General features: G+C 47.1%; 1 protein-coding gene across 1 annotated transcript in view; it reads left to right on the forward strand.

Moving 5' to 3' along the window:
- The first annotated feature begins 4,957 nt into the window (after positions 1 to 4,957).
- LOC103274254 (fructose-1,6-bisphosphatase 1-like) overlaps positions 4,958 to 19,684 on the forward strand; it is a 28,263-nt gene continuing 13,536 nt past the window's right edge. Inside the window, exons 1-5 of the mRNA XM_021719417.1 lie at positions 4,958 to 5,009; positions 7,419 to 7,594; positions 11,068 to 11,288; positions 16,698 to 16,860; positions 18,745 to 18,837. Coding sequence (XP_021575092.1) covers positions 4,958 to 5,009; positions 7,419 to 7,594; positions 11,068 to 11,288; positions 16,698 to 16,860; positions 18,745 to 18,837 — 705 coding nt within the window. The remainder of the gene's footprint in view (positions 5,010 to 7,418; positions 7,595 to 11,067; positions 11,289 to 16,697; positions 16,861 to 18,744; positions 18,838 to 19,684) is intronic.

Below are 19,684 nucleotides of genomic sequence, written 5' to 3' on the forward strand. Positions count from 1 at the left end.
GGCAGGCGTTGGCTTCTCCTGTCTGCTGCTGTCCGCCTCCGCCTGTGCGGCGACATCTGAGTCTCTCCCTCTCCCGGGACGTTTGCCCAGCTGCACCCAAACCCTGCCCCACTCCCTTCACTTGGAGGTGCCACCTGGAGGCGCACGCCTGCCTGCGTCCCACCTTCCTCGCCTCCGGCCGAGCAGCCAGCCTCGGCCCCCTCTCAGCCTGCTCCTGGCGACTCTGCTCGGCCACGGGCCGGCACTTGATCTGCCCGCCCTATCCACCCTCGCCTCCCCCCGCAGGTCCGGGGTCCTCCTCGCACGGCTAGTTCAGGTGCCTGCCTGTCTCTGTGTCTTCTCTGCCCTCCTTCATTCCCTCGGGGGACCCAAGTCAGGCTTCTGATCGGTGTCTCCCGAAGAGACCTGTTGCGGGGAGTGGACCCCCAGGATGGCCGCAAGGAAGCCAGCATTCCCGGAGGGCTCAGGCGCAGCAGTGCTCGGGGGCTGGCTTTTTCTGGCAGCAGTTGCTGTGCTGTCCCGTCAGCAGCGAACACTCCCACTGAGAACTTCAAAACCTCTACTCCTTTGCAATCATCGTGCGTGCAGTCCTAGCCCAGTTAACGCATGGCCCAAGAGCTGTTTGTAAGTGAAATGGTTTTGAATGAGCCCGGGAGTGCATAGCAAACTTCAGTGTGCGCAGAAATGCTTTGGGGGTTTTGTTAAGACATGCATCTTCCTTCAGGAGGTCTGGGATGGGGTCTGAGAATTCTGCATTTCTGAGTTCTCCTGGGGTGGGCAGTGCCGATCTGCAGCTGCCCGTCTGCAGATCACATGGTGAGGAGCGGAGTCAGAGGGCACGGTGACCCAAAAGGCGCCTACTTTTGCAAGTCACACGGCATTCTTGGGTTTGTGCTGGTGTGCACAAGTACTTTATAATGAACAGACCCGCCACTTTAAAGAGTGCCTGGGGTTTCAGATTGTCCATATTCCTTCCTCACCTTTCCCCCATGTAAGAACACTGTAAAAATCACACACGAGCAGGGCTCGGTGGCTCAGCCTGTAATCCCGTGTCTTTGGGAGGCTGAGGTGAGTGGATTGCCTGAGCCCGCGGGTTCGAGACCCACCTGGGCAACTTGGCGAGACCTCATCTCTACAATAAAGCAGAAAATTAGCCGGGCGTGGTAGCGCGTGCCTGTAGTTCCAGCTACTCGGAAGGCTGAGGCAGAAGGATCACCGGAGCCCAGCAGGTCGAGGCTGCGGTGGCCAGGAGCAGCCACTGCACTCCAGTCTGGGCGACAGAGTGAGACTCCAACTCAAATAAAAAAAAAAAAAATGACACACGAAGTTCATGGCTGAGCTGGAAAGCATAACACTGCTACTCTGGAATGCAGTTCTGCATTTTTAAAAACTCCCTTCCACCCTGCAACCTGGATTCCTTTTCTGGTAAGTTGTCTGGCTCTGGTTCTGTAGTATGGAGTTGATGGTACAAATTCTTATAAAGGAGTGTATGATTACATTTACAGATATCAAGCAGGAGCAGCCCTTGCTGGGAGAGAGGTAAAGACATATATGGTTAGGAAGATATTGACCTCATTACTGTCACCACTGGTTATTCTTCATAAAGCAGGATTCTTTCCTTTGGGAAACACAAGCAGGTAAAATCTTACTTCAAATTTAGTTTGCAACTAGTACAGGTGCCCTCACAGGGAACTTTAAAAAAAAATAGCTCGTGTCATTTCTGGTGTGTGTGTGTGTGTGTGTGTGTGTGTGTGTGTGTGTGTGTGTGTGTGTTTTATTTATTTTTTTGGTCAGGGTCTCACTCTGTTGCCTAGACTGGAGTACAGTGGCGCAATCGCGGTTCACTGCAGGTTTGAACTCCCAGGCTCAGACAATCCTTCTGCCTCAGCCTCCCTAGTAGCCGGGACTACAAGCATATGCCGCCACACCTGAGTCATGTTTTTATTTTTTTGTAGAGGCAGATTCTCACTATGTTGTCCATGCTGGTCTTGAACTCCTGGGCTCAAGCAATCCTCCCACACTGGCCTCCCAAAGTGCCGGAATTACAGGCACGAGCCACCATGCCCAGCTCTGACACTGTTTTAAAAATGTGTCAGTATCTTTCACAGCCCCAGAGAGACGCAGAGAGGCAAGATCTGTTTCAAAATATCCCCCCTTTTAAGTAACCTTAAGTAGTAGGGCCTCAGATAGGGAGATTTTGATAGTGCAGCCTGGACAAAGAGTGCTAATTTTGGCCACATTAGATATGTGTATTTTTAGGTTAGATAGTTGCAAACACTAGGCTTTAAAAATATTATTGTTATAAACTACTTAGCAAGTTGCCCTCACTGACAGAAATTCAAGCCAGTCAAAAGAACACAAAGAAAACAGTGAAACTCACCCATAATCATTCCCTGGGGTATCAACTGTTAGCAATTTGTTGGTTATTTTCCCAGATAGTTCTTTATGCTCACATACATGAACACATATTCACATATGCTTATAGGTAAATAGCAAACAAAATGGGTCACACTTAACACACTTTTCTGCAGTTTATCATTTAGCACGATGTAATGAACATGCTTTGATGTCAAGATATAGACATCTACCCACCTTTTAACTATCGTGTCTTGTTCCATTGCACAGCTTTAGCAGGAGTTATTGAACTCTTTCTCTGTTTTGGGGTATTTATGTTTTCACGGGTCTCTGGCTATTACAGTGTTGTAGCCTTAGAACAGGCGTTGTCACCTGATTGTGTGGGTAGGAGGACCTGGAGGACCTCCCTGACAGGGAGGACCAGATGCTGGACTCTATTCTTGTGAGAAAATCAGAGTTTGCCTGTTCTCAGTGTGACTTGTAGTCAGGCAGGCAGCAATGAGACAAGATCTCAAGCGAGTCCCCAAATTATATTCATTACAGGCTTTGATATCCTGGATGAAAAGCCAGGATGGCTGCAAAGAACTCATTAATGCAGAGGTCTTGATTGTAGATTTGCAGGAACCTTGCCAGAATTAGTTTACAGAGTTCACCATGACGCCTCATCATGGAGACATCAGGAGTTTAAGCATGAAGCCTGGTGCATTCTTTCTCTCTGTTAACCTAAAGTTGCTTTAATAGTCACTTTCATTACTCCTAATAAGATGTTTCTAGAACCACAGAGTTTTAAACTGAAGAAGAATTAGCAGTCACCTAGCCCAGTCTCCTCCTCATACAGATGAGGACAGGGAAGATGAGATGACTTGGTCTGTGGCTGAGGTCTCTGGAACCCCAGCTTGGGGCTCTTTTTGCCACACCATACATCTTTTTCTTTAGTTTTTAGAAATCAGGTAAAGTTTGCCAAACCCTAAATCTCATCCATTAATTACATTTTTAACAAGTGACTTAAGATTTATATCCCAAGGAATCCTTGGCTTTGACACGCATGCCATGGAAGCCTTCTCTCTGTGCTCCTGGCTCCCCTGCACCCATGCCCAGAAGAGAAGACCAGCAGATCCTGGCAAGTAGGAGCTGAAAAGGGAAAGCTTTCTGTTAGCAGCCTGTAAGTTGATAGTTTATATGTCAAATTCAAGCGTTGCCCTGTTTCTTAGTTTTCTTTTTTTTTCTTTGAGTTGGAGTCTCACTGGGTCGCCCAGACTGGAGTGCAGTGGCTGCTCCTGGCCACTGTAGCCTCGACCTGCTGGGCCCCGGCGATCCTTCCGCCTCAGCCTTCCGAGTAGCCGGAATTACAGGCATGCGCTACCACGTCTGGCTGATTTTTTTGATTTATTGTAGAGATGAGGTCTCGCTGCCCAGGCGGGTCTCGAACCTGCAGGCTCAGGCAATCCACTCACCTCAGCCTCCCAAAGGCGCGGGATTACAGGCTGAGCCACCGAGCCTAACTTCTTTTTTTTTTTTTGAGTTGGAGTCTCACTCGGTCGCCCAGACTGGAGTGCTGTGGCCACTCCTGGCCACCGCAGCCTCGACCTGCTGGGCTCCGGCGAGCCTTCCGCCTCAGCCTTCCGAGTAGCCGGAATTACAGGCATGCGCTACCACGCCCGGCTGATTTTTTTGATTGATTGTAGAGATGAGGTCTCGCTGCCCAGGCGGGTCTCGAACCCGCGGGCTCAGGCAATCCACTCACCTCAGCCTCCCAAAGGCGCGGGATGACAGGCTGAGCCACCGACCCCGGCTTCTTAGTTTTCATTCCTTTGGGAGATAGCCATTCTCCAGGGACTTAGGCTTCTTTGTATTGTGGAGTCAACATGGAGTTGACTTCTCTTTGTATATGTTTCCGAATCACGGTCTGAAGAATTCACTGATTCCATTCAATTTAACAAAATGTGGCCAGGCACGGTGGTGGCTGACACCTGTAATCCCAGCACTTTGGGAGGCCAAGAAAAGAGAATTGTCTGAGCCCAGGAGTTTGAGACCAGCCTGGGCAACATGGTAAGACTTCATCTCTATAATAAATAAAAAAATTAACTGGGCATGGTGGCATGGACCTGTAGTCCCAGCTACTCAGGAGGCTAAGGCAGAAGGATCACCTGAGCCCAGGAAGTTGAGGCTGTGGTAGCCATGATCATGCTACTGCACTCCAGCCTGGATGACAGTGGAGTGCAGTGAGACCTTGACTTAAAAAAAAAAATATTATTGAACCCTTACTGTGCACAAAGTTCTGGAAGAGATTGAGAGATGAGAATGACACAGAGGTTACACTGTGGGAAAAAAAATAAGCCAAGTGTAGAATTAGTTATAATGTCCAATAAAGGTTTTGAAAGATACTTTCATAGAGGTGCCCCAAATACAATTCAGTTGTAAAGGACTGTGAAGTCCCCAAGATGGGCATTTGCAGTGGGCAGTAGAAGGTGACCGGTCATAGACCTGATGGCCAGAGAGCGGCTCAGGTTGGGTGATCGAGTGAGGAAAGTCCCGAGGTGGGAAAGTGATTCTGAAAAAGTCACTCGTTCAGCCGGACCACGCGTGAGGTGCGTGTGGTGGGATGTTTGTGGATGTGAAAGCACAGGTGCATCGGGATGCTTTGAATGGCAAGGGTAAACACTTGATATCTGTTGGAGCGTGGGCAAAGAGAGTGAAGGTTTGTGAAAGGTTTCTGAGAGGCCAAGTGGCACGATTAGAGAGGACGCTGTGGCTGGAAGTGTAGAGTTGGAAGAAGGTAAATACGGGATGTGGGGAGGCAGCGGAGGAGGGGGAGAATCAGGAGGAGTCTGAGCGTGGGTCGGATGAGAAGGGCAGCGAGGGTGGGTCTCAAAGTGCTGACTTGAGACCAACTGCGAACAGGCTTGTGCCATCGAAAAACAAAACCACACGAAGACAGAAACAGGATTCTCAAGGAGGAGCTGGTTTTTAGAGGCTGGGAGAGGGAGAGAAAAGGTTGCCAACGTTTTGAAAACTTTGAACTTGAGGTGTTGGGGGCCATCCAGTTGGAGATGCTGTCTAGCCTACAGCAGGCCTTGCCAGTCTGGCATTTAGGCATGAAGCGCTGACTAAAGATTTGGCCACTGGATTTTGGCACATTTGCTTCGAGGCAGGGAAAAAGAAAAGAAAATCTAAACTAGGGTTAGCAGGAATGTGCAAGGCTTTAAGAGCACATTTTGGAGAGAGAGGGAGCAGGGCTTAAATTTCGGGCTCTGTCATTTAATTTCTGGGAGGATTTGGGCCGTTGATGTAGCATCTCTGAGCCTCTATTTCCCCACTTGTAAGATGGAGACAACTGTTTTTTCAACCTCAGCTATATGAGGATAAACTGAGTTCACGTATAGGGTACCAATGTCATCATTTTTTTTTTTTTTTTTGTAAACTGTTGTGTCTGTATTTTGCTCTTTATTCCTTAGCAGTCGCCTGCCTGTATCAGCAGGGATATAGTCTGGGCTAGAACATTACATATTAGAACAATGCTGCACCATCAGAATGGTTACAGGGAACATCTTCCCATCCTGTCCATATTGTGTCCAGAAAAGTCACTTTTAGATGTGTGGTCTTCTCAGTTATCTGACAGAAGAAAATAATAAAGAACTTCAGTTTTTATTTTGGAATGACAGAAGAGCTAATATATGTTTAAACTTATCTCTCTCTTTTTGATTTTTTTAGAGACAGGGTCTTACTCTGTCACCAAGCTGGAGTGCAGTGGTGTGATCATAGCTCAATACAACTTCAAATTCCTGGGTTCAAGCGATCCTCCTGCTTCAGCCTTCTGAATAGCTGGGACTACAGGCATGAGCCACCATGCCCGGCTAATTTTTATTTTAGTGTTTTTGTAGAGTTGGGGTCTTGGTGTGTTTCCCAGGCTGTTCTTGAGCCCCTGTACTCAAGCAATTCTTCTGCCTCAGTCTCCCAAAGTGCTAGGATTACAAACATTCACCACTGTGCCTGGCCTAAGCTTATCTTCAAATTTGCAGAGCTTATTGAAGATTTGGAAACTTTCTCAGATCTATGTTACATTCCTTGAATTATCTTCCTCATAGGACCAAAGAGGAACTGCAACTTCCTTTCCATGAAAACGAAAAACAAAAACAAGCACAGCCAGCCATGCGCTGTCCTGTATGTCCATTTTCCTTCCATGTGAATTCAGGCAAAAGTTGGGGTTTGTGACCTCTGAAAGCTGTTCTGGTTGGTGCCTCTTCTTCATAGTCTTTCTGAACTAGCCCTTGGATATTCCCGGCGGGGTGAATGGTTCATTACCGTGCAGTCAATCAATAACAAGCCAGTGCTACCTTTGACTTTTGCGAGAAGGATTAAACAATAATCCACGTCCGTTTTTGTTTAGTCGGGTGTTGTTTAGTCGAGCCTGATGATTTTGCATGCTGTCTGAAGTGCTGACGTTAGGTGGAAACAGTCCTAAGTCAGTTAGCAACTCCAGGAAGTCATCAAGGGCTCTAAGTGTGGTGGTGGCCCCTGGTTCTGACCCTTGCATCTGATGCTGTGCTTCAGAAATGCTGTGAGAGGCAGCTTCTCCCAATCATCATAAATCTGTGTCCAGTATCCTAGGCTTCATGGTGGTGAAACGGCTCATTCCATTTTAGAAACGACAGGCAAACTTGGAAAACAATGCTAGTATTTAATCCAGATTTCCAAAGATCTCAAAATACTGGCCAAAGTAACCTGTGCTTTTAAGGAACTCCGTATCCAATGAATTAAAATGGCTTACAGCTTTTAAAAAGTTTCAGTGAGGTTTACAGCAGAAGCAAAAGAAGAGATATTATGGACAACTTCTCAAATTAAGTTCTGCTCCTCAAACTCCAGAAAAAGCTCTTTTGTGTCTCTGGGTGTTTGAAAGAGAAAGATCGCAGGGACTTTAACCCTGGCGAGGTGATTTTTCCACTTGGGCTATAGGGCCAACTAATTTGAATGAAATTGAAGTGCAATGTCATAAACGTCTCTCGAAATCATATCCCTGGTGAGATTGTATCAAATGTAAACTTTTTTTTTTTTTTTTTTGCCAGTTACCTGTGATCACAGTTCCATGCTGGCTGCTTTCCTGGGAGTTGCTTGTAAAACTGGTTTAGAGATGGTTTCCCCTGCCCCACCCCTCTCATCAACCAACACTTACTTGGTGGATGCCAGTAAGGCTAGGTTAAGATCAATGATGGCTGCCGTCGTGGTGACTGCTGTGGACCAAGTGCATCTCATGTGTTATCCACCATCCTTACAAACCTGGCCAGAAAGAGCCATTCGGGGAGTTTGAACAACTTGATGGAGGTCTCATTATCATTAATAAGGAAAGACAGGATTTTATTTTATTTTGGAGACAAGGTCTCACTCCGTCACCTAGGCTGGAGTGCAGTGGCATGATCCTGGCTCACTGAAGCCTCGACTTCCTGGCCTCAGCTGATCCTCCTGTCTCGGCATCCCAAGTTAGTTGAGACTTTAGGCATGCACCACCATTCCTAGCTATATATTTAAAAAAAAAATTTTAAAGACAGGGTCTTCCTATGTTGCCCAGGCTGGTCTTGAACTCCTGGCCTCAAGTAATCTTCCCTCTTGGGCTTGGGAAGGCAGAATTTGAACCCAGGCCTTCTGGTGCTGAGTTATTGCCCAGATCCTGCCTTGATTGTCAGTGTGGTCGTGTTCATGCCGAGGGAGTTAGGCAGGGGTGTGGAGCAGTAGTGTTCTTGCGCACTTGCTTATGCACAGGTGCTATTCTGATCCCTTTAGCCATATTAACTCATTTATTCCCCCTCCAAAGACTATGAAGCAGACATACCGTATTCCTATATCACAGATGAAGAACCAGAAACCAGAGTTGCTAAATGGCTTGACTAGGCTGCTTTGCACCTAGCAGAGCTGGGATTTGAACCCCAGTGATCTACAGTCCTAGCCTGGCCTTGACCATGACACCCTGCAGTTTCCTGATGAACTGGCTGGAGGGAAGAGCCATTGCATTTGTCTTAACACAGAGTTTGCTCTGCAAACACACTGTTATCAAGAGGTCATGCTAATCTGGGGAGGGTCACCCCCCCCAGGGGTGGAGGGTCTTGGATGATGATTGTGAAGGGAGGTGTTACCAAAACCACTGGGTCTAAAGGCATCTGCAATCTTAGGAGTTCTTGGATCTCTTTATTACTCTCTAAAATCATCCAATCAATCAAAAAGTGTTCACTGAGCACTTACTGCATGTGAACTTTGTTCTGGGTGCTTAAGGATCTCATTCTTTTGCTCAGGCTCACGAGCTGGTAGAAGACTGGGCTCAGTGGCTCACGCTTGTAATTCCAGCACCTTAGGAGGCCGAGGCAGGAGGATCACTTGAGTCCAGGACTTCCGAGACCAGCCTGGTCAATATAGTAAGACCTCGTCTCTACAGAAAATAAAAAAATTAGCTGGGCGTGTTGGTGTAGTCCTAGCTATTTGAGAGGCTAAGGCAAGAAGATCGCCTGAGCTCAGGAAGTTGAGACGTGGTGCGTCATGCTTGTGCTACTGCACTCCAGCCTGGGTGACAGAGTGAGACTTTGACTCAATATACAAACAAACACGTAGGTCTTTCTTTCTCCAGAGGCACATTCAGAGGTGCCTTGCATGTGCAAGAGTTTCAGCCCTCTCAGAGAATATCCTCAGTTTTAGCTTCAGACCTCCTTAGAAAATTATCAGGTTGCCTATAAGGATTTTTTTTTTTTTTTTTTTTGAGTTGGAGTCTCACTGGAGTGTAGTGGCATGCTCCCGGCCACCGTAGCCTTGATCTACTGGGTTCCGGTGATCCTTTCGCTCCAGCTTTCCAAGTAGCCAGAACTACAGGTGCGCACTATCATGCCTGGCTAATTTTTGATTTATTGGAGAGATGAGGTCTCACCAAGTTGCCCGGGCTGGTCTCGAACCCGCGGGCTCAGACGATCCACTTGTCTCGGCCTCCCAAAGTGCTAGGATTACAGGCTGAGCCACCGAGCCCCGCCACCTGTAAGGATCTAATTGCAAATGTCCCCAAGTGGAAAACTGTGCGGGTGTTGACTGTCCTTAGGCTGGCCCAGTGGGTGAGCTGCCAGAGCCCAGAGGCCTCCTACTCTCAGCATTCCTGTGCAGAGCAGGTTGGCCCAAGCCCGCTGACATCGGAGTTTTAGACAGCGTTTTCAGGGGCGGCATCTCCGTCTGTGGCCTCCCTCCCATTGACTCCTAGAAAAAAGTGGGCCGTCCCGAAGGCCATCAAGATGATGTCCCATAGAGGCCGTGCCCTCCAGTCCTGTGGGCTATCCTGATCTTCTCTGGCTGCAGGTTGGGAGAATAGACCCTCTCGCCCCGCAGGCCCTCTGGGAGGGTTATGTGACATCACTACTGCTGTTGTCTCATTCCTGAAACCATGGCCAGGCTCCTGGCATGATGGAGTCCGAGTGTCTTCAGCTTCAGGCTCAGAGCCCTCTTTGGGTATCCATCCAAACTATCCAAATCAGTTAACTGGTTTCATTTTCCAGGTCAGGTGCTGTGGTTTTATTTCCAGAAGCTGCCCCCTATTGAAGAGTCATGCCAGTTAACCAACAATGTATCTATCAGGAGCAAGAATAGGACTCACGTTAGCCAACTCTGCTCTTTCTATTTATTTTTATTTTTTGAGTTGGAGTCTCACTCCGTCGCCCAGGCTGGAGTGCAGTGACACGCTCCCAGCCACCGCAGTCTCGACCTGCTGGGCTCCGGCGATCTTTCTGCCTCAACCTTCCAAGTAGCCAGAACTATAGGTGCGTGCTACTATGCCCGGATAGTTTTTGATTTATTGTGGAGATGAAGTCTCGCCAAGTTGCCCGGGCAGGTCTTGAACCCGCGGGCTCAGGCAATCCACACACCTTGGCCTCCCAAAGCGCTGGGATTACAGGCTGAGCCACCGAGTCTGGCCAAACTCTGCTCTTTCTATGAAAAAAAACACAACCCTGTAATTAAAATTACCAAAAAGATTATATATATATATATTTGTTTTATTCACTTAAGATACAACACGGGATGGAATTTTAAAATAGATATAAATATAGTATAAATGACGATATCATTAGTGTTTCATCATCATTGTTGTCTTTTCTATTCTCAAGAAAATCTTAACTTTGACTTAGATATGTGGAAACCGAATATCCTGGGTCTTCTGGAATAGTAAAGGCATGTCCTAGAAATGTCAATTTTCCGAGAGCCAGCTGTTAATTCACCCATACCTGGGCGTAGATGAAATTTGTGTGATCTTGTGCCCCGTTTCAGAGCTCTGGGGTTGCATCTTGAAGGCAGCCTGCCCTCACTCCTTGCTAAGGTGTGCAGGACATTTAAATTCTGTTACCCACATCAGCGGCCCGTGGCCCTCAGGCCTCGGCAAGTAACCTGTCCTCCTGCTTTCTGTCTGCTGCTTCTCGGGGGAGGCCTCGAATCATTTTCCTCCCCTCATCCCTCATGATCTGACTTTTCTCCTGCGAGGTCCCCAGATGAAAAGGTGGAGGCAACCTCACAATGTAGCCTTTGTCGTCTGTGATAACTCCCAGTTGGGAAACATTTCCTGGCAGATTAAATGACTGGCTGAGTTGAAATGACCTTGCCTACCCCCACCTGCTACTGACCCCTTTGCTGGGGGTAGGGGGTGTGGGGGGGGTAGGTTCAGAGGTTTACGACTTGCTCAGTCAACCCATTTCTTCGCAGTCTCAGCTTGCCTCTCTTTCTATCGATTGCAAGGCAGAGTTGGCTCCAGGGAAGGCTTTTGGGGGCAAGGTTGTTCACGGGAAAACCTGTACACTTTTTCATATCCCTGTGGCCTCATTGGCTGCCTTATCTGGCCCCAGAGAGTGGAATCGGGAACGGATCCAAAAGGAAGCCCGGTGGTGTGTGAAAAGGCTTTGCTCAAGTCTCATCGAGGGCCGTTGGTGCCATTAAAATGCTGTCTAAGCCAGGGCGAGTCTTCTGGCCCCTGCAGACTTTCTTGGAGTCTTCCTAGGACTTCAGTTTAGGGAACACAGTAGATGCTCTCTGAGCCCTGGTCAGTGGGCTGAGCAAAGGTCTGGGCCTGTCCTGGGAGGAGCTAAGGCCTATCTGCTCTTGGCTGTAGGCAGGTCACCCTGCCCTCTCTGGGTGGTCATGGGAATGCAGAGTGACGGCTCCTGCTAATCTATCCTTCGGGGCCTTTGAGGGATGGTAACTTGTCAGCAGGCAGACATTTATTGTTTCCGAGGGGGTTTCTGAAAACTGCTGGAGAAAATAAACTCCAGGGACTCTTCAGCAAATTAGCTCCTCAGGGTATTTCTAAGGGCTGTTTTCCTTTGTCAGCCTCACAGAAGCCTTGCCTGCATCCTGCTTTTCATTGACCCATGGAAATGTGTTACCTCAGAGACATCTTGAAGCTCTTCTTAGGGTCCCCCTGAGGTGTGTCGGGAGAAGCTTGATTGAGCGTTTGCCTTGGCCTGACTGGTCATCGTGTCTTCGCATCCCTGGCCAGAATAACGCAGTGCAGAGAGAGAAACCCAAGGCTAACTTCATGTGCTGAGCTGCGGCTCAATCATTAAATTATACAAACCCGGACGTCATTACTACCAGCCTGGCGGCACTATTGGTGCTAGCCTGAGAATCTATTCTTTTGAACTTAGTTTCTACTTTAGAATCATTTTCTTGTCTTTCTGAAAGGTTTCTTAATGTCCGTACTCACCAGGGAAAAACCTCCAGCAAGCTATCCTAGGAAAGTTATAGAGTACGTGAGTTCTGAGTTTGAGGGTCCCAGAATAATCTATCATTGCATGTCCTTTTATGCTTCATAACCAACTGGAGGACAGTCGGAAAGGGTCCTTCCTGTCAGAATGGGGGGATAAAGAGGAGTTCTGAAGAAAGGGTCAAGAACCAGCTTAACACCACCCAGTGGTGTCATGGAAACCCCAAAGGCAGTGGAGCCAGTTGTCTGCCACAGTTGGGTGGATGAAGATGGTCACGTCAGTGCAGGGTATGGTAAGGGTACATACATCGGGGTCCCCAGGCCCTGGGTCGCAGACCAGTACTAGACCATGGCCAGTTTGGAACCGGGCTGCACGGCTGGGGGTGAGCAGTGGGCGGGAGTGAAGCTTCTTGTATTTACAGCTGCTCCCCATCACTCACATTACTGCCTGAGCAAGCCTCCTGTCCCATCAGCGCAACATTAGATTCTCATAGGAGTGTGAACCCTAAGGTGAACTGCACATGTGAGGGATCTAAGTTGCATGCTCCTTATGAGAATCTAATGCCTGATGATCTGAGCTGGGGAGTGGCTGCAAATACAGATTCACATTAGCAGTGAGGCTTGACTATACTTCCCCTGCTTCCATTCATTGAAAAATTGTCTTGCATGAAACTGGTCCCTGATGACAAAGAAGTTGAAGGTTGGAGACAGCTGTCCTATGTTGTCCATCCCTTCAGCATGTTATATGGCCCCACATGACTTCCATCGGGGGCAGGGTGTGCCACCCTTTGCTGACCTTGACTTCACTGAGTCTCTGTGACTCAAGGGTGGGCGCCATCTTGGAATCTTGGAGCAGCTGTGAGGAAACCTGGCTTATGGTCTTGCTTGGGCATGTTGCCTACCCTGACACCAACTGTAAAACCTCATAGGCTAGGGCATGATCCAGGGCAACAGAAGTTGCTTCTCGCTTCAGTCTGGCCAACTGCAAGCTCAGGGTACGTAGCCCAGCACACCTGGAACTCACCTACTTGCATTTAATCCCACTACACGAGTTGTGGCGACCCCGTGTTTGATACAAGTTGCAGGCAAACTTGTCTCTCTTAAGCTAGTGGGATCAGCCCAGGAAAACTGCAAATCAGAGCTGGCCTTTTGTCAGATGAGCCATGTACAGATTTTTTTCCTCTGGGTCCCTTTTCTCCAAATTTTGATGCTCCTGGACCCGGGTATCACGAGAAAAAGACCTCGAGTTTTTAGAAGTTACTTGCATAAATGCGCACACGGTGTCCCCCTCTTCCACTTGGAAATATGTAAAAAATGAACTTCATGTTTTCTTTGGATAAATTACTGACGTGAACTCTTCTTTGGAGTCCTTACTAGCTGACTTATTCGGGCTCCTTGAGGGCTTTTTCATTTCCTCCCTTTCTTATGAAAAACATTCGAAATGCCATTCAGGTTGAATACCCCCTTCGCAGAGAGACCTTCCTTGACCATTTATTTTTTTATTTTTATTTTTTTGAGTTGGAATCTCACTCAGTTGCCCAGATTGGAGTGAAGTGGTCGCTCCCGGCCACTACAGCCTCGACCTGCTGGGCTCCGGCGATCCTTCCGCCTCAGCCTTCCGAGTAGCCGGAATTACAGGCGCGCACTGCCACGCCTGGCTGATTTTTGATTTATTGCAGAGATGAGGTCTCGCCAAGTTGCCCAGGTGGGTCTCGAACCCAGGGGCTCAGGCAATCCACTCACCTCAGCCTCCCAAAGGCGCGGGATGACAGGCTGAGCCACCGAGCCCGGCTTCCTTGACCATTTAAAAGAACCACCCGCCCTGCAATTCCTACCTCCTGCCCTCTCCTTGTTTTTATTTTATAACAGGGAGCTTCTGTCACTATCTGACATCACCTTATTCATTCCACAACACGGATTTGTTTCTTGCGTCTTGTTTGTCTCACCACACCAGAATGGAAGCTTCAGGAGAGGAGACGGGGTCTTCACCTCTCTTGTTCAGCACGGAACCCCCGCACGCAGAGCAGTTCCCCACGCACTGTGTGTCCCCATAAATATCTGTGGAATAAAGGAGCCCTCAGGCCTCTCGGAAGCTTTAGAGTAAAAGGAACCAGCCGAAGTGTCCCTGAGGAAGGTACCCGAGCAGGTGGAACTCGGGCCAGTGGGAGACACAGGCCTTTCCTTCTTTCCTGTGTCTGCCTCAGTGGCCCATTCATCAGCCTCCCTCCCACCCAGCCCTGCTCCCTAGGCCGCCCTAGAATGGTCCCCGTTGGGCTATACTTGTCAGGCACCAAGGACTATGCACTCCTCGATCTGCCCCAGGAGGCAGACATCATTTCCCTCCCTGGACACATGCAAAAGGAAGGGAGGCTCAGAGAGGACCGGGACCTCGCGGAGCTGAGATCTGAACCAAGTCTCTGTCCTAAAGCCCAGGTCCTTGTGCTGAATCATCAGTGAGTTTCGTGGTGGACATCTTGGGCTAGGAGGGAAAGAACCTTGCCGCTTATGGGACCGGTGAGGGAAATGACTTTTATTTGGGTTGGTGGCCTTGCCATGTACCCAGGTCCCCTCAGTTTGGTGGCTTTCTTCCTCCACCAGCATTGGCCTCACCATTGAGGTCAGCAAAAGATTATGTGGAAAGAGAACCCAAAGCCCAGAGACACAGGCTCCGGCTGCAACCCCATAGGTCCCTTGGCCTTTCACTCATGAAATAACAGTGACGTTAGGAGGCCGAGGTGAGAGGATTGCCGGAGCCCGTGGGTTCGAGACCTGCCCAGACAACTTGGCGAGACCTCATCTCTACAATAAATCAAAATTAGCCAGGCATGGTAGCGCGCACCTGTAATTTCAGCTACTTGGAAGGTTGAGGCTGAAGGATTTCTAGAGCCCAGCAGGTCCAGGCTGTGGTGGCCGGGAGCATGCCACTGCACTCCAGTCTGGGTGACAGAGTGAGACTCCAACTCAAAAAAAAGAAAAAGAAAGAAATAGCAGTGATGGGGGAAGGGAAGTAGCCGGGAGGAGTGCTGGTACAACCAGAGGTGTTTCTCAGGCTGAAAAGGCTATGGCGCCAGAAGTGGCCAACAACAACAAGTAGACGTGATGAGTCTGCTGGACTCACCTCCTGAGACAGTTAGGTCACACCAGGCATTTGGGACTGGACAGTTTCTAGGGTGGCTCCGTGCTGCCCAGCCAGACACCGCAAATTACGTTTCGGGAAAATGCATTTTCAGGCATTGAAGCAGTCACAGTCATAGTCACTGAAGAAGTGGCAATCAGTTCCCAGGCAAGCTCACAGCTGTCTTGGCCAAGGGTGCAGTTGTACAGTTATCACTCACAGTGTCTTCAAAGCTCCATCTCTCTTTTTTTTTTTTTTTTTGAATTGGAGTCTCAGTCTGTCGCCCAGACTGGAGTGCAGTGGTCGCTCCCGGCCACCGCAGCCTCGACCTGCTGGGCTCCGGCGATCCTTCCGCCTCAGCCTTCCAAGTTGCTGGAACTACAGGCGTGTGCTACCACGCCCGGCTAATTTTTGATTTATTGTAGAGATGAGGCCTCACCAAGTTGCCCAGGTGGGTTCGAACCCGCGAGCTCAGGCAATCCACTCACCTCAGCCTCCCAAAGGCACGGGATTACAGGCTGAGCCACCGAGCCTGACCCAAAGCTTCATCTCTTTCCCTTTCCACATCCAGTCTCTTATCTTGTTCCAGGCATGCTTCCTGTAAAACGCTCCCTCCACCCCCTTTCTGTGTTCATGTGCAACGCTTGGTTATGGCAACCAGCCTCTTTTCTCAGTCCAGCAAACTAGGCTGCATTTTGGACAAGCCACTTGGATTCTGGGGATGCTGCAGTTACTGGCTCGCAGTAGCTTAAAAACAGAGTAAAGATTCCTTGCTCCTTTCACCCTCTAAGACTCCTGCCATGGGCCCTGGGGAGTCACCAAGAGAGCCCTGGCCTGGAAGTTAGAGTGAGTATCTTACCTCTACCCTGCCTCTGCAGTTTGGAGAAGCCCACAGGAGTTTTGGAACCTGAGCTTCCTCCTCTATAAAATGAGGTGGTAGAACCAGTCGATGCTACTTTTCTTTTAGGATCCTTTTAGCTCACATCTCAAGCTCATTCCAGACCAGACCTCCTTGCTTGCTGTGTCTCTCAATTCAATTGATTTATTTAACCCATGCATTTGGGGGTGAATATTAGTTCTTGGTGAGCAAAAACAAAAACAAAAAATCCCAAACTTTTAATGCATTCAGTTCAGACATTCATACAGTAATAAATAAATATACTACATTTGTAGTATTAAAATCAAAATTCTGTGGAAGAGTATGGTCAGTAAAAAAAAATGCTTAAAAAGGTTCTTTAGGGAAGACCGTAATGAAAAAAAGGTTGAGAAACACCGATTAAACTATAATGTGCGGTACCATGATGGGTATGAAGCCAGCAAGTAGATGACAGTGTCTTCTCCTTTCTAGAAGCCTCTCTAGGAGGCATGACCACACTTCCTGTCTTGTTTCTCCCAAACCACGTGTCTTTTTTCCTTTCTTCTAAATCCTACTCAACATTCCCTTTTAGTGGGGCTTATAGGTACACCTACTTACTCTGGTGGTCACAGCTCACTTTTTGTGGCTTCTCTTCCCTATAGCTATGGCATTGCTGGCTCTACCAACGTGACAGATGATCAGGTTAAGAAGCTGGATGTCCTCTCCAATGACCTGGTTATGAACATGTTAAAGTCATCGTTTGCCACCTGTGTTCTTGTGTCGGAAGAAGATAAACAAGCCATAATAGTAGAACCCGAAAAAAGGGTGGGTCTGTACTTTCACTGTTGAGGGTTTTAACGCAACCGTTTTTCTTCCTAGCTTCATGCAGAGCTCCACTTGCTTAACCAGGATGGGTTTCTGCGAATCTCCCTAGATCCCCCGTCATCTTTTCACAGGTTCCGCCTCGCTACCACCATGGCTCAAATCCTCCCCTCGCCACTGTCTACACCACCACCATGGTTCATGCCATCATCATTTCCCCATGGACTCCCATGGGCTCATGTCCATTTCTCATTTCTTATTGCCATGTTCAAGGCTCTGCAAAGCCTGGCTTCTGTTGACAACCTCTTTTGTTGCATCTCTATTGAACAAATCCCCAGTCATTACTCCCTACCTGTTGCCAACCCACACTGCTTGAAATTCTATTACCTCTTGGTGCACTGGAATCCATTGGAATCCCTGTTGGTCTGATTGCTTTCTTGAGGGCAGAGAATGAATTTTATTCTTCTGTACCTCAGCATTTAGCACGAAGCCAGGCATGTTATAGGGTCTTAGTCAAAAATAGTTGTTAAAAAAATATTGTTGAATGAAAGCATATATCCAGTTTTTATAAAACAACAACCATTCTAATTTTTAGAAAACTTTTGAGATTAGGAGGGCAGTTACATGGGCTTACTATCTTTCCATGTTTGAGATGGCCTGGTGACATAAAGGAGTAGAAATAGAAGGAAAGCAAAACAACAACAAAAACAAAACAAACAAACAAAAAAACCCACCAACAATCAGAATAAAAGTTAAAGAGGCTGTCTATCTTGACCTTTATTAAAAGTAATGGAGTCATATCTGACTAATTGTTTTATATCATTCCTAAACTAGCACTAGATGTCAAAGATCATATTTTTCTTTACTGGACCTTTCTAAGTCTTTGGCAGTTGTAGACATATGGTTTGAATTTGTTTAATATTCTCTACCAAACACTCCAAACTCCTCTGATTACAATGTGTGGCACGTTCCCCTGTCTAGTTTCCAGTTTCTTCTGCATGGCTGAGGGTGATTTGTTGAGAGTAAGAGGCCAGGGCATCATTTTGACCTGGTGCAACACATTTAAAAATTACATCATAAGGTGGATAATTTGGAGATGGAAAATTCCCAGTGGTATGCTGATAAACTACACCTAAATACAAACTAACCAAAAAAAAAATCTCTGATATGTTGCATCTACCACTTCCAGTGGTGTAAATACCCTCCCATGGTTACTGTTAAGCTACCAACATGACACCACTGAAAGCACAGTAGGGAAGAGCTGTGCACAGTTAGCTTTTGAGTGCTGATACCACCAGCTCCAGCACACCATTGAAAATCCCATTCAAAAAATGAATCTTTGGTAGTCCCATGACAACAGAGAGTTATCTCTTCTGGGAATGACACTAGGGATATTGTTGAGAACGCTATGCACCCCTAACTCAAGTGGCATCTATAAGATCTGCATGAGAAGTTTCGTGTAGATCTCAACTCTAGAAATGTCTTTGCTTCACCTAAGGAATTACTATTTTTTCCCTTATGAATAAGGGGAAATGAGTGACGTAAGCTTGTTTTCATTTCTCCTTTCGCTGCCAGGTAATTCAATCCAAAATTATGATCTGATTATATCAACAATGTAGGATATTATGATTTCTCTGTAATTTATCACCTTCATCCACACCTCCTATTCTAAGTGGTGTTTTCTCTGCTTAATGATCTATCTGCTTGTCGATCTATTATCTATCATCTTCATTTTGTATTCTGCTTCATATCTTCCATGACCGAGCATAAATAAATAAGACCCACATTTCTCGAACTTTCCTCCAGATTCCCATTTTTTGCTCCCTTAGTGTCTACTCTGTATCTTGTTACACTATTTTACAGTTGCATTTCTTTTTCTTTGCTCAGGGTAAATATGTGGTCTGCTTTGATCCCCTCGATGGGTCTTCCAATATTGACTGCCTTGTGTCCATTGGAACCATTTTTGGCATCTACAGAAAGGTAAAATGCCACATATAAAGCAGGTGGTTTTGCATCAAAAGAAAAGTTAAGGTTGAACATCCAGTCCCATTTCACTGTAGTGGAGCAGCCAGAATGTACACCATGAAACCTTGCGAGACGTGAATAGATTTGTATCTCAAGTTCGAAGATTTCCAGCATTAATGCACAATGAAGATCCATTGGATTGTTAAAAGAGAATGTGGTAGTAAAACATGGGTGGAAAGCGAAGTATATTACAGTCTTTTAACTATATCTTACTTTCTTTTATGATGGATAATGAGATTTTAAAAAGGAAGACAATATAAATTAAGTGTGGTGATGATACTATGTGAACTGGGAATTGTCAAAGTATGACAACAATAGATGTTATGTGTGTCTAAACTGTCCTGTAAGTCCTCTGAATCAGGGCTCTACAAACTATAAACCCTGGGCCAAATCCAGCTTGTTGCCTGATGTATACAGGCTGTGAACAAAGAATAAACATTTTGCATTTTTAAGTAGTTGAGGAAAATCTAAAAATTATATTTAATGATCCACAAAGTTTATATACATTTAATTTTCACTATTCATAATGATGTTTTATTGGCATGTGGTCATGCTTATTTGTTTAGATGTAGCCTTTGGCTGACTTTATGCTATACTGTCAGGCAGTTATGATAGAGACTGTATGACCCATAGAACCTAAAATAGTGTCTGTCTATCTGTTTGTAATAGAAAGCACACTGGTACAGGATGAGAACTCAGGCCCTGCCCTGGGTCTTCTAACTGTGTGACCTGAGCACTCAACCTGCCTCCAGAGTATCTTTCCTTCTTTCTTTGTGTGTGTGGTGGTGTGTGTGTGTGTGTG

Source organism: Carlito syrichta, unplaced genomic scaffold, assembly GCF_000164805.1.
Source record: "Carlito syrichta isolate Samal-C Ts95f unplaced genomic scaffold, Tarsius_syrichta-2.0.1 Scaffold314669, whole genome shotgun sequence".
Classification (NCBI taxonomy): domain Eukaryota; kingdom Metazoa; phylum Chordata; class Mammalia; order Primates; family Tarsiidae; genus Carlito; species Carlito syrichta.